Source organism: Lepisma saccharinum, chromosome 9, assembly GCF_977018435.1.
Source record: "Lepisma saccharinum chromosome 9, izLepSacc3.1, whole genome shotgun sequence".
In the NCBI taxonomy this organism is placed as follows: Eukaryota; Metazoa; Arthropoda; class Insecta; order Zygentoma; family Lepismatidae; genus Lepisma; species Lepisma saccharinum.
Window position 1 is genome coordinate 73,109,714 of NC_139237.1, and position 16,027 is coordinate 73,125,740.

At 38.7% G+C, this 16,027-nt stretch overlaps 1 protein-coding gene across 1 annotated transcript in view; it reads right to left on the reverse strand.

Annotated features, from left to right (window-relative positions):
* The window catches only part of LOC145992139 (pre-piRNA 3'-exonuclease trimmer-like), a 150,110-nt gene that overhangs the window by 93,620 nt on the left and 40,463 nt on the right, over positions 1-16,027 (reverse strand). The window contains exons 9-10 of the mRNA XM_083128404.1: positions 13,276-13,369; positions 7,145-7,231 (exon numbers count right to left, since the gene is read on the reverse strand). Coding sequence (XP_082984530.1) covers positions 7,145-7,231; positions 13,276-13,369 — 181 coding nt within the window. The remainder of the gene's footprint in view (positions 1-7,144; positions 7,232-13,275; positions 13,370-16,027) is intronic.

Genomic DNA, 16,027 nt, shown 5'->3' on the forward strand with positions numbered 1-16,027 from the left:
ATTATTCAATACTGTGAACAATTTTTAATTGTTACAATTTACAAGCATCAGTGAAAATTGGTAAGTGTATGGGTGTAGATTCAAATTGGTATCAGCTGGTAACTATATTCCATTATTTATGAAAAATAGCTACATATATCAGAAAACATTATACTGTGGGTGACTTGGACACTCGAAGCAGAGTGTAAGAGAAATATAGCATAAGTTCTGATGTTAGTTCCAGCTGTTTAACTGCAGGAAAGTCATGTGGCTAAAGTGCATAAGTAATGGTTCTGTAAAATCACTCTATATTTGGTTTGTTACTAATTTCCCCCTTGCATGTTTCCATTGCATCCTGCCATCATCAAATGTGAATGATTGCTAAGTGGAAGAAAACAACTGAGGACATGCAACGGGGATTGTCCATTTTGATATTAACATATATGATTTTAGCCACTTTTGCAATCTGCATGACCGCTCTTCCCGAAGCTGTTTGCAAAATGCACACATGTATTTGTATTGGTTCAGTGGATCATTTTATCCAATGTAACTCATATTTCTTGTGACTGGTAATATTCTCAAATATAGAGACTAGAGAACAGATTTTTACATCTGGAACAATGACGGGAAAGTATTTTTCTTCTTTGGTCTGATGGCAGGACAGATATCAGTCAGCGGATACATGATGGCATACTGAAGAGTTCAAATATTAAAGAGACGGAGTAAAGCTGATTTCAAATACTTTAAAAGATTCATATTTCTGCTGATCATCAGATATGGAAGTTCAACTCTTTAACTTGAGCATAGGATACACAATTTATCTACACTGTTTTATGTGCAAATAGTTGATTTATGAGGGTAAGTCAGTAAACAGGTCAGAAACGCTCATTAAAAAACTACTAAGTGAGATAGTGACTTGAAAATCAATTTTATTTTTCAACTTAATCCCCACTAACATTGACATACTTAGCCCATCACTTTACCAGTCCCCCAAAACTAGGGTGACCAGACACAAACATTCAAAAAAGAGGACAGAGCAGGCAAAAAAGGACAAAGTCATAAAAAAGAAGATGCCGCAAAAATGGCAACACATTTGACATTACTCATAATTTAATCAGTATATAAAAATCTTAATAACTCTTACAGAGACTTTTCAGGTGATCTCTTTCAATAACTTCCTCTTATCTTTAAGCAAAGAAAGCAATCTCCAAATCTGTCATTTAACAAATGACAAATAATATCTAGAATTTGAAGCACATATTTTTATTCCTATTCTAATTCTTGGATATTAGAATGAAATATCCCCACAAGTGAATACAAATGTAACAAGTAAGATTAGCTTTAACTTATTTCCAAACACAGAATTACAATTTTTAAGTTGTTTACATTGGGTAGAGAAATATGATTTTAATGCCATGAACATTTCTATCACTCTTTCAACACCAGGGGAAAGTGACAGCCACTTTACAGTTTACCTCATATTCGTTTCTTCCATCCTTTAAGAGCTGGATATTTTCTTGCAAGATAATTGTTGAATTTACACTTTCGCTTCGTTATTTCATGAAAGTAAGTATTACTTAATCAAAATTCTCACTACGCGTTTCTTTATCGTGTATGTATAACTCGAAAAGGAACTGGCCGATCCCCGTGGCAGAGTGTTTGGCACACCGCTTCACAATGCCAGCGGTCACCGATACGAATCCCAGCCCAGGCACGAGTTTTCTTTGTGAATTCCCCTTCATCAAAATCATCATACCATCGCTCATATCAATCTTCGCAATTAGCCAAAAGTGACAGAAAAGCGAAGTAAAATCAATAAATCAAAAGGGAACTTAACAGACTACATGCGTTCCAGCAGTCTCAGAGGGCGAAACAACGAGTTAGAACTTAGAATAATAGTAATGACTGGGGTGCCGAATTTTGCCTAATTGCCATTTACATTCCTTTGTAGTAAAATATAGGCTTCAATGTTGAAAGTTCGTTTCATTGTGTTTCTAGTCCTAAAATGCATTTTTATAGTGCCTATAAATGCCTATTTTGATTAATCATGCCCAAAAATCGCTGTTCTGAAATTTTTGCATACTTCAGCATTTTTTATGTGCCTTTGGCTTTTCCTAGATTGAAGAATGTAAAGCTTTCTTGATGTTGTACTGACTGAAATCTGGTATTTACCAGATTTGAGGCTCTCCATTGATTGGAACATTATTTCAAAATATTATTTTTGTTACAGTGGTGCAAATTGTTTTTTCAGCATTTGTTCAATTCGCACAATAGTTAGCACAAGCTGTTTTTTGTGAGAATTACTTTTCCCCACAAATGTGAATTTCGATCAAAAAAGTGTTAATTAATATTAATAGTTTGTTATCGTACTTTTATGGATAAACTGAAGTGTTAATACTAGGGGTGTGCGAGACAGAATTTTTTTTGGTCGGGACGGGAATTTTTTTAAATCCCAACATTAAGGACAGGAAAAATTTTTTCATTTCCCGAAGGACTGGAAATCTCGAATTCTACATGCCATTTTCACTTTAAGTTGTTATTTTTGCATTTCTGGAATAAAAACTAACAATTTCCGATAAGTTCCAGACACTTATAATGCAGGAAACGTCGAAAATTAACACCTTTTTAAAGTGAACATTCAGTATTTTATTTCCAGGGCTGCTCGGGATCCAGCACACCCCTAGTTAATACAGTCTGTGCATTGTAAGAAGAAAATTGAAATAAGTTCACATTGATTGCCTATTTTAATGTCTTTTCTTAGTTTATAGTGTATTTTTAAGTGCCTATTTCAGAGGTTTTTAGTCAGCGGTGTAGTGGTAAAATAAATACAGAGTGGCCAAGATAAAAGAGGCCCCGTGTTATACGTGATATAAAAAGAACATTAAGCAAGTAAGAGCTGCATTTGTTACAAGAATTTTTTTCGCACGTTGTGTGATGACGTGTTGTTGTTTCTTACCGCTAGGGTGGAGCTTGAGTGGGGTCACGTGATGTCGAGCAGCAATTGAGTGATCAGTGCTGCGTTGTCAACAGTCTGTTTGAAGCATGTTGTGAAGTGCTGCAGAATGCCTTTGTCAATCGAACAAAGAGTGTTCATTGTTGAAACGTAATTTGGATGTAAATCGTTTAAAACTGTAAATGAAAGGTTCACGATAAAATATCCAGAGACAGCTGGTCCTGCAAAAAGTGTTGTGCAGAAATTGATCATGAAATTTAGAGCAACAGGTTCAGTTGCTAATGCCAAACGTAACCGTGTAAAGACAGTTTGTTCGCCAGACAATACTGAACGTGTTCACGAGGCTATGGTAAGGAGTCCACGGAAATCAACTAGACATCTCTCCTCCCAAACTAAACATCAAACGAACGTCATGCCAGAACATGTTGCAGCAGTTACATATGCGACCATACAAAGTAAGAGTGATGCAAGCATTAAAACCTACGGATTACGGACAACGACAACACTATTGCGAATGGTTACTCACGAATGTTGCTGATGGTTATCTGGATCCTCATCTTTACTTCCACTCAGACGAAGCATGGTTTCACCTTAGTGGGTACGTGAACTCTCAAAACACACGCTATAGGTCAACAGACAATCCCAGGGAACGCTTTGAGGTGCCTCTGCATGATTTGAAAGTAGGCGTTTGGTGTGCTGTTTCAGGCCAACGGATTGTAGGCCCCATTTTCTTTCACAACACTGTGAACTCGCAAGTGTATGTAACGGAATTGTTGCAACCATTCATAGCGCAGCTAACGAATGAAGAACGAGAGTATGCATTTTTCCAGCAAGATGGCACTACGGTGCATACTTCACGGTTTTCAATGTCATACGTCCATGAAGCTTTTGGAGAAGAACGTACAGTTTCCGCAGGTTTATGGCCTCCCAGATCGGCCGATCTGTCGACCTGTGATTTTTATTTGTGGGGTAATTTAAAGGGTAAGGTCTATAGTAACAACCCGCATACAATTGAAGAGTTGAAAACAAACATTTGCAATGCGATTGCAGAAATCACACCAAATGAATTGGCAAAAGTTTCCAGAAACATGTTGAGACATGCTGAGTTGTGTATCGAGGTTCATGGTGAACATTTTCAGCACCTCCTGTGAACTATTGACCTATTGAATGTTCAGTACGTTGTTTTTCATAAATACTTTTCTACTCTGTATTCTGTATATACAATAAATGAGCGAATTGTCTGTATGATGTTTATAAGACATGGGGCCTCTTTTAGTTTGGCCACCCGGTAGTACCAGTGCGATCCCTTCCCTTCGGTGTTTTCTCATAATAGACATCTTCGTGTCACTAACATGCCCGTTTCGAGACATATTCACTGCACAGTATTTCATAAATTGAATAAATATTATCGTAACCTTCCAATTTCTCCCATAATGCAGCAAATGCCGGATTCCAATTTGGTTTATAAAAATACAAGAACATTTTGATATGCAACTTGCATACTAATAATTAAAAACTACGAAACAGAGGATAAGTCAAATGTTAAAGTAATAATTGTAAATCATTTGGAAATAATAATTAAGTAATTTGTAACCTTGTTCTCACACCTTCTTTTCATTTCAAATAGAAAATCAGAGAGCAACCAAAAAGATGTTTTGTTCTAATCACCTCGAAACTCACAGCTAAAAACAAAAGAACAGACGCAAGTGAGAGTCAGCCACAAATTCTCCCTTTTTTATGCTTCACTGTCTTATCGCAACTAAAATCCATTGTTGCGAGCGAATGTTGTCGACACAATGCAGCCAGCTGATTGATTCTTTCGCCTAAATAACGGTTGCTTTACTGGCTATTTATAACAGAGTAGATGTATTTTATTACCAGGTGTATAAGCTTAAATCTGCTGTTTTGTAGTCAGAAAAACACATGGTTTGTTCATAGAAAGCAGCAAGAAATTTATTCAAAGTACTTGCCCTCGCGAGCTACACATTTTGCTCACCTCTCGGGCAATTTATGGATACCACGCCGAAAAAAGTAATTCTCTTTCGAGGCAAACCACTCATCAAGCCATTTTCGGACATCTGCATATGAATCGAAGTGCTGCTCAGCGACGACGTGGCCCATCGACGAAAACAGATGGTAGTCGGAAGGGCCCAGGTCTTGTGAATAGGCGGGATGGGGTAGCACCTCCCAGTTGCGTGTCTCCAAGTAGTTTTGGACCAGTCTTGACGTGTGCTGTGGGGCGTTGTCGTGGAGGAAAATCAGCTTGCCATGTCTTTGTTGATAATCCGGCCTTTTGTCACACAGAGCACAGTGCAATTTCATCAGTTGTTGGTGGTAGCCGTGGGCAGGGACAGTTTCACCAGATTTCAGCAGCTCAAAGTAGACGATACCCTGTTGATCCCACCAAACACACAGCATCGTCTTCCGGCTGAAGCGATTTGGTCTCGAGGAAGATGTTGATGGTTGGCCGGGATCAACCCACGATTTCTTGTGTTTAGGATTCTCAAAATATATCCACTTTTCATCGCCAGTCACAATCCGATGCAGGAAAGACTTTCTTTTTTGTCTGGCAAGCAAGATTTCGCATGTGTTTTGGCGTCTCTCCAGCTGCCGATCGGTCAATTCATGCAGCACCCATTTTCCGATCTTTTGAACCTTTCCCATGGCACGTAGACGCATGGAAATGGCTGCTTGAGTAAGACCCAATTGCTCGGCAAGCATCTTTTGTGTTTGGGTATCGTCCTCGTCCAAAAGAGGCTGCAATTGATGGTCCTCAAACTTCCTGGGCCGATTTTCACACTTCTTGTCCCTCAGGTCAAAATTGCCATCTTTGAACCCACGAAACCAATCCCTGCACGTTGTTTCCGATACAGCACTGTCACCATAGGCCTCCACAAGCATTTGATGCGATTCGGCAGCCAATTTCTTCAAATGGAAGCAGAAAAGCAGAGCTTCCCGCATATGCTCTTTTTCTGGCACAAAACTAGACATGCTTACCACAGGAACACTGTCTGTTGTTGTCTGCACATGGTGGCGATGTGCACTGATTTGTGTTGGCAGATGTCCAACTCATACAAACACCAGGTATGGCGTGCCCATGGTAGCTTCATACACTCACTAACACAATCTATGAGCAAACAGCAGATTTAAGCTTATACACCTGGTATATCAGTTAATATGTTTTCGATATAGGCCTACATATATTTTAAGGAAGACTTTTAAAGGAAAAAATAGTTGTTACAAAAATAAAGAACCAGGGCAGTCCCAGGGGTTAAAAAAAGTACCGGGGTGGCACCCTGGCACCACTACACCCCTGTTTTAGTGCCAATAAATCTGCACCCTATTAATGACTCAGTCGGGAAAGTGATTGTGTTGAGCTCCCAGATGCTAGGTGAGCATTGCTCGAATACTTAATGCACCCCAAGTGAAATGCCTTAAACGATGATTGTTATATGTAGAAGCATTCTCTAGGCAGCATATTGACTATAGGCTTTGCTATAGGTACTCTTTCCAAAAAGGACATTTACCAATTTCTGAAAAATCCACCCGGATGCCGGACAGACACCTAAAAAGAGGACGTCTGGTCACCCTACCCAAAACCTGTTGCATAAAAGTCTTTGGGCAGCTGTCTCAGCCACAGTCCCACCTTACGTTTAACATCTTCACCATCTGCAAAACGTTTATTGCCAAGGTGAGCTCTTAGTCACCCAAACAGGTGAAATTCTCTTGGAGGTTAGTCAGGGCTGGGAGAGGGATATTCAAGAAGTAGACACCATAATTCATCAATTCTCTTTTGTCAGCTCAAAACATCTCCTCCACCCGCCACACTGTTGATCCCGTCGGAATATGAACAGGATGACCAGGTTGGTCTTCATCAATAACATCTGACCATCCTTGCGAGAATTTATCAGCCCAGTTGTGAACAGCTTTACGTGACGAACATTTCTCACCGTAAAGAGGAAACATTTCCTCATAAATATCCTTTACAGGATAAGTCCTTTTGACCATAAAAAAATACACAACAGCACACTGCTCTTCTAATGTACACTTCTCGAGTGCTGGGTGCTGCTGCCAACTAATGACACCTTTGGAAACTACTCACTAGTATTTTCTTTGTGACCTACTTAATGACTTGCCCTCATAATTTCAGACTAGCAACACAGAGCTTATTATTATTTTACAAAAGAATGAATACAAAAGTTTCTTCCTTACCTGCGAAACATCTATTGATTTCCTTCCTCTTGACTGAATGTGAAGCCATTGTGGTCTTTGTGATGCAGGGTCTGCTCCATCAAGTCTCTGTAAGAAAAAGAAAAATGTGATAATGCACAACATTAGATTAACATAATTGCATGCAGAAGCTATACTTCTCCCTGTAGTGACTAAATGTAACTGTTAGTATTTAATTGTTTGGCATTTTGTTACCCACAGATTCCACCAACTTCCTGTGGAATTCTCAGTTATTTCTCCCTCGAAGAAAGCTATTTTAGTAAGCAAATGCTGTTCACGCTGTGGCACAACAGTTGACTCAACAATAAATTTCCACTACCCTTTGTACAATAACCATTCATCACACTGCCATCTAGTGATGTGTCCATCTACTACAGGTATCATGTTCCCTGGGACATATGATCACATTGTGGTACCACCAGTAGCAACTCGTGACTTTTTCGGAGTGTAGGAAGAATTTATGGTAAACCGAGGAAGATTTGAAAAATGTGTTCAATTACATTCACACGTATCGCTTGTACTATCTTTTGCATTTAGAATCTTAGCTGCAGGCCAATGAAATATTTAAATGAGAACCTATAAAAACAGACAAAAATAACATTAACGATATTTCAGATTTTTCAAGAATTTCGATTTTCTTCTCCCTCCCTGTCGTGGAGTGGATTCACGATAACAAAAAGTGCTGCTTAAACTTCGAAATTATGCTACAAAATGTCTCTAAATTGTGCTAGGATTTATTATTAATTACTTTCTTTAGGATAATTGTAATTCTGCCTCTACTTTTCTAGAATTTTGAACTTGCGTTACTTATTCTTAACCGTTATGTAATAGTATAAATTTCCCCCCAAAATTGTTTAAAATTGTGCAACAAAGAACATGGGTTCAACATAGAACTTACAAAGGTTTGGGAAAATTGTTTACCTCCAAATTTCCACAGATTTCCTACCACAAAATCTCGTGACAAACTAAATCGGGCAAGATGAAGAAAATATAGAAGATGGATCGTGGCATATTTGTAAAAAAGCTTGCCGCTGGATCGGCATACTCCCTTTTGTTTGAAACATGTCCGCTGGTGAAGTAGAAATAAGATTTGGACATAATATTATTTCTATTTCCTGAAAACATATTCCATTGAATTCGATTTTTCGTCTCCCAGGGACTGGCATTTGCAGATTTTACCATTATGTCAAAAGCAGGGTGCTAAGTACCAACTAATATCAAACTGTGCTTGGTTTAGTACCATTTAGCTGGGATTGGCAACGCTGATTGAGGATTAACTTGCGGGTTTCTCAGTCCTCGCCGATCTTCGCAACCTCGACGCCGCTCCCTTCACTGCCCCTTCCACCCCTCACCCATCTGGTTTTAGGATGACCGCCGTGGTTCCTCAGCGAGCGGCAGAAAGCCTGTGGCCATTGTCTTTCGGCTGCTGCTGTGCGTGCGAAAGCAGTCAACTCTTGACAGTTGCTAATCTAGTCAATTGTATGTACATTGTGCTCATAATTTTATAACGCATTAAACTCCCAAGAAGTAGAGAACTCGAAATAAGTACAAATGAACTGTAGGAAGTTCCTCACTTCCTACATGGAGGAATCGCCCCTGGGTACCACCATTATAACCTCGAGGAAATAAAGAGTTGCCATCGCCCCAGCCCTCATAATTTCAAAATTGTGTAAAACTGTGAAAATATTGAGTAATAAAAAGTTTAGTCACTACAAAGAAAAAGGATAGTTATTTTAGTGCTATTTAGGACTGAGCTGACTCAATACCAGTCCCAATACTTCTATCGATTCCCACCAATAAAAGATGACAATAATTTGAAATTTAAACAATTTAAAGCATGCTCCCCTGTGCTTTGCACCACACCGTGAAGGTGTATAGGGGGTGTGGAGTTAAAGCCCCAAACAGTGGCGCCGCCAGGATTATTCATCTAGGGGTGCTGAGGGGATGCAGAAAGAAATTTAGGGGGTGTGATTCTGCAAATAAGGAAAATATGAAACACACATGCAACCTTGCAAAATGGGGGGGAGGGGGCAAGGACAGTTTACTTTCCCTTGGTAGATAAGGTTTAGCATAGTGCGGGGGCAAAAATAGCAAAAAGCGGGGGGGGCAACTGCATCCCTAATCACCGCCACTGATTAACATAAATTACTAACTGTGAAATTAAAATATATGTGTGAAATATATAACTTTAGATTGACAATTGACATTCATTTTCCAGGGATTCCCCCCCACCTCTTTGCCCTCTCCCTGGACATCTATGGTGATATGTATCAAGTCTTCTACTCCATGAAAGTGGCCATACAGTGTAAACATTCAGATACACGTTGCAGTCTTATTGAACTATGTAGTGAAATACAAAGTAAAATCATCGTGCCCTTAAAAACAATTTTTGAACCTTTTCAATGTAACCAATGAAGGCATGAAATACATAGTACATTATACCTTCCATCTGCCACAAGACAAAATGCAAAGACCACAGCAACTGTGTCAAATTAAAATCCCTCCTGCCACACTATCCTCAACAACGAACTGTAAAACATCTTCGTGAACATTGGGCCTCCTCCTAACAGTTTTTGAAAAAGCTTGAAATGGTACGTTTACTAAACATGTTACGTGAAACAAATACATAGAACATATTAAGAAGGAAACTACCCTTCATTAAATAATTTCCAGAGCACGTACTGGTGATACCTTAAAAGCAGCTGAAATATTTGCTCCAGTGTAAGGAAGAACAAGTAGGCGGAAAACAAACCGTTTATCAACAATGCAAAAAAGAAAAAACATAACTCACATTAAGCTATAGGCAATTATCAAAAAAACCACGAACAGACCACTTTAAGAAACAAAAGAAGAAAAATTTCATAACAACAATGCTGACGAAAAAAAATGGCTGCTGATCTTTACAGAGGCTGCCACCAGTACAGAAAATGATCGGCACCTCTTTCAACGCTTGCCTGTTGCATACAATAATAATGGTCTTACTTCAGTACCTATCATTCGGCGCTCAATATGAGGTGACATAATATTACATATTAATGTTAGTGTTTTCAGTTGAATTTAGGGAGTGCTGAAGAGGGTGAAGAAGAAAATTAAGGGGCATGCAAGCACCCCCTCGTGCCCCAAACTTTCTTGATCTAGGCCGAAGATGGGGGTAATGTGATCAGAACCACACCCCTGGCCCTTTACCCCACGGCAGCGGTGGCTCTAAGGGGGGAGCCGCCGTGCTATGGCTCTGCCCTCAGAAAAAGCACTTGCTTTGACGAAATATAGTTAAATTAATACATTTACGAACAAGGAGATTCGAATCTCGTAAGCGTTCGATTTGACACGGCCACCTCAATTCCTGCGCCGCATCCCCAGAGCTGGGGATACAGCTCTGTTCTCTCACTTGATCTGGGCCAGCATAGTGTGGCCTGTGCGCAGAGGCATGTGCGGAGGCATGAAGAAGTCTCCGCAGGGAATTAGCAAGGAGGTGGTAGCCATAAGACAACCAACTGTGCTCATTTTCGGCTGGCACGACGCGAGAGCTTTCGCATTGTGTTGACATAGTTGCAAACTTCATAGAGAAGTGACTAATCCTGACCGATTTAAATACTCGTTGGAGAAGTAATTCGCAAGAAAGAAATTTTCCTGCCTACTTGGGAACAACAAAGTTAATATCTTCCAAAATTTATATAACCAATTAGATAGATGCATCTAAAGAGACATCCACACTTTTTTGTTATTGATTTCTTCCTTAAGGAAAAACATATCCCTTGCTCTCAAGCACACAGACACTCACGTGTTGCAAGTGACGTTGACAATATTAAAGAAATTTTCTGTAAAAAAGAATTGTCTAAATATCAAAGGGAATTTGAATCGCCAGGAGATTTTTTACTTTAATATTTGTAAAACATCACATGGAAAATCTATCAGTATAAGAATTTCACTTGGAAACATAATTCAATTACTTGTGTTGAATCTTAAAACTTGTAGATCCACAGTTCATTTAGCAGAGAATCATATTTTAGTTGTTAGTAACACTGATTGCTGATGTACCATCTGCCATGATGGGGTTGCAAATTATAAACAAAGCAAGGGGAGAATACCGTGATCGACTCAGTGTCTCTAATTGTTCAGTTTTCTTTTTAGTGAAGTGAAAGTGTCCAATGGTGTGTGAAAGGAAGGGTAGTTAGTGAAGATGAATGTTTTCCAGGCTACTATACAATACTAAATCAAAAGTTAAACAACTTGGCCATCCCACGCCAGATTTAAACATCAATTCTATTAACAAAAAAGTGGTAAAGTAACAGGCGTCGAAATTTTAATAGCCCCATTTATTTCCTAGAAACTCTGGCCGACCTCCGCACAGCATGCTACGATGCCACGGATTGAAGGTTCGAATCTCGGCCTGGGCATTGGTGTTCTTTGGGACTTTCGCGATTAGCCAAAAGTAGTAGAAATATGAAGTAAAATAAACCAATCCTAGGAACTCTGAATTTTTGTCTGCAATTTTAGTAAACAAAGTTTCATTAAAATTAACTCTTTCATTTGATTTCTATGACATATGCTAGCGAAAATTTTTTGATTTCTGGATCATGTTTGCACTACCCATCATACTAGCTACCAGCCGCCACTGCCCCACGGAGTTTCCTCCAGGTACCCACTTTTTTGACGCTGGCCACTTGAATAGGTGAAAAAAAATCTTGGTTTTCCCCGGGGATCGAACCCAGGTCTATTGCATGGTAGTCAGATGCCCGTAAGACTGAGCTACCGTGGCTCAAACAATTTAAAGTATTTCAAAATATATAAATTTTAATATACAGTTTTTAATTAGAGCTATAGTATATCAATTTATCAGTTTTGCCTTAAAATATTCATCAATCAGAATACTATTTCTTAGGGATGTGACGAAGCTGAAAATTTACCGATGCTGATGTACTCACCGATAATTTTTGGAACTGATGCCGATATTTAACCGATTCCGATACATAAGATTATGAAACAGAAATGGGATGTTATTTTCAGCATGACAAAAATAAATTTGCTATGTACATTTGTATTGCATATCATATGCATACATATATATTCTCAAGAGATGCGAATGTACATTTGCATCTACAAAAGGTGGTTATGTGAACCTTTAAGAAGAACATGGATTCTCAAGAGATTAAACATTAGTACACAAGCAGTTATTTGAAATGCAAAATGAATTCCTGTTCTTAATGTTGGCAATTTACTGCTGCCAGATTCAACTTCAGAAACACGAGTTTTGGAAGCACTTCAGGAAGTAACCTACTTTTTCTCTTATCGCAAATCTGTTCAGCAACACTGAACACTCAATCACTGAATACTGATGCAGCAGGTATGCCCAAGTATTTTCTCAGCACTTGCTTCAGGTTTGAATATTCATTTTTGAATTTCCAATACAACAGCAGATCCTGGTTCAGCAATGTACTGTTTTATTTCCGATTTTGAGTTAGGTTGATCCTCTCAATGAGAGTTTGCAATAATTTTATTACAAAAACTCTACAATAATGATGGATCATAACCCAATTTTCAATAAATCTTACAAAACTAAAATATAAAACTTATTAGAAGGTAAAACTCTAGTATAATCTGTACCGGTTTAAATATCGGATTTTTGCCGATGCCGATTTTTATACATCTGTAATCGGCTTCGGCACATCCCTACTGTTTCTCCTTACAATATCGTTAGCAAAATAATGAATATTATTCATTTATGCATAATTTCCATGATATTTACACTCCACAAAAGTATGTGACATTTTTGTACATTGCCGCACCAGGTGAAAATCTGAGAGATACATCATCGCATACCGCACCCACCTCACCCCTGCATTGCACATATTCCATGCTGGCCTGATATGTCATATTTTCAGTGTAGCAAACTCACCTTAACAAGCCCGTAGGTGTACGATCATTAAAATTACATTAGTTTTGCACATTTTGTATTTTTGCACATCAAAAATTTTCTATGCCCCTTTTTGGTATTTTATTGCGGTATGTTTTTATCCTGGTTTTAACATGAACATGGCACCGTACTCTAATTCAAATACAATTTTCCTACACTAAACTAAGCTAAAAGATAAACAAAGCAACTAGTAGCTTACCATATGAGATATGCTGCCTCTGATAACATTAAGACAATTCCGCATGGGGGTAACAGCAGTTATGTGCTCTGTTGAAGTAAGAGGTCTGTCTTTACTGAAAAACAAGAAGAAAGGTTGTTTTAGGTTCTTGTATTAGCCAGTAAATACATAGGTATAAATGAAAAACAATTTATGTATGAATGTCCTAAATGAGAATATTCAATTCACAAAACTGGAAGTTATACGGCTATCAAGTACAGCCGGAAATTTCTTACCAACTTTATTAGTTTGCGAGATGTTGATACTTGACAAAATTGCACCATTATAGGTACAGTGCAATGCATTATGACATACTCAATGTTCTTACTGATTATTCAAACACATTTGATGTATATGGCGGGAATAACAATGTCGTTAAACAGTGGTTTCCTGTTTTCTGTGAGACTTCATTTCTGCATTGCTAAGGAGTGCTTTCCTCAGGTTCTCAGTTCCGCAATTTACATATAAAATGTAATAACATAATAATAATAATAACATAACATAGCCCATGGCCTGACAGCCCTTGAAGGGCCTTGGCCTATCTTCCGACTGCCAGTCTCCCTCCCACAATCCTACCTAGAGGTGTGGAGATCTTCAACCGGTAATGGGGTGACGTGGGGTCAGCATGCCGAAGACCACAGTCGTTATAGGTGATTCCCAGACTGAGTTACGCTACTCACTCATAGCTCCCCAATTTCCTCACGGTGGTGGGTTGCTACTGGTTCTATACACAGGCTGAAAACCCAGACTGAACCCAGAAGGACTCAAACACATGCCGTCCCGCAGTTGGAGTCCAAAGCACAGTGCCTTAGACCGCATGGCCATGGAGGAGGAGTAATAATATAGTCCTTCGCAATTACAAAAGAATACATATTACATGGGTCATCCAGAAAAAAAAAAGGAATGTTTTGGTGTAACACACAAATGGCAAATGATGTGTACCTCTAACAGATTTTACTCACTTAGGAAGTGTAGTTGCAACAAATGGAGGAGCAGAACATGATGTAAAACAACGCATCAAGAAAGCCTTTGTACAACTTTACCCAATATGGAAAAGTAGGATTATAACTACAGAAACAAAGTTAAAGATTTTTAGAAGTAATGTTAAATCAGTATTGCTGTATGGAGCAGAATCCTGGAAAGTCACAACTGAAATCACAAATAGACTACAAATTTTTATTAACAGATGTCTCAGGAGAATATTAAATGTACATTGGCCAGAAGTAATCACAAATCAAGAACTTTGGATACGAGCATCAGAAGACCAGATTAAAAACCAAATTAAAAGAAGAAAATGGAACTGGATAGGACACACACTCAGGAAAGCAGACAACACAATTGAAAAACAAGCACTTTACTGGAACCCTCAAGGTGCTAGAAAAAGGGGAAGACCCAAAAGTTCATGGAGACGTACTGTTGAAGAAGAAGGAAAACAACAGGGAAAAAGTTGGAAAGAAATGAAGAAGATCGCATGCAACAGAGTGAGAAGGAGACACTTCGTGGATGCCGTATGTTCCAATAGGAACTAAAGGAATTAAGTCAAAGTAAGTCAAGTCTAACAGATAACACCCCATAACACAATGTAATACTTTTTATGAGACACCCTCCTGACGTATTCAGGATTTATCATTCCTCTGGCCTCCAGGAGGTCCTTCTCGTACTGATGTTCCCCAGCACCCACTTTTCCTACTGCGATTCCAGTAAGACACCCTCTCTCCCAACCCTGAATCGTCTCGAATTATTATTCACACTAGACTTTTACTAATTCATGGTGATGAAGTACTTTTAACAAATAAAAATTAACAACAAATATAGAGGCTTTTAAACTTCCTACCACCCCCAATTAGTAACTTTGTTAACTTCAAATCCCTAACCTATTAACTCTTTTATCCCATTTCATACACTTTCCACTAGTATTACTAACCTGTTTTCTCTAACTTTAAGATCTAAAAATAAATAATTGTAGATCTAACACAATAACATTTTAACCCTACTAACGCTATTATATGTAAACCAATGATTATTCTGGTCTCCGTATAATCATTGGTCCTTTTCCTGGTAACATCTTGTAACAAAAAAATGGAAACAACCAATAAAGGATAAAGAACAAAGATAAATATGGGAATCTGGTAAATATTTTGCGTAGCTGACATTCCAGTATAATTTAAGGCACCGGGACGATAGCGTATACGTCCGAATGTATGCAGGTGGAGGAGGGCATTTTTTCAGGGGTTCCCTCCTTTATTTTGTTCAGCAGCATTCACGAATGGAATGGACCGTGAATTCTCCATCATGCAAATCCACTTATCAGAGGGATAAGACACTAAAGGAGTCCGGAAGTTTGGCTGAAAACATCATAAAAAGCATGTGATCGAAGAGACTGTGGAGCAGGTGTGTGAGGCATTCTCTAGGAGTCCACGCATTAGACAGGCTAGTAATGAACTTCACGTTCCTCATTCAAAGGTTCATGACATTGTTCACAAACGTCGTACATTTGCATGCTTACTAACTGCAACTCCTTCAGTACCTTAAACCAGATGATTGCCGCTTAAGAGCTAGTTTCGCTGCTGAGATTCTCTGCGTATTGATGCAAATCACAATTATCTTGATACGGTGTTATTTACTGATGAATCAAATTTTCAAATTTCTGGGAAGGTTAACAGGCACAATTTGGGGTAGTGAAAATCCTTACCAAGTATTCGAACATGAAACGGACACACCAAACGACCTTGAT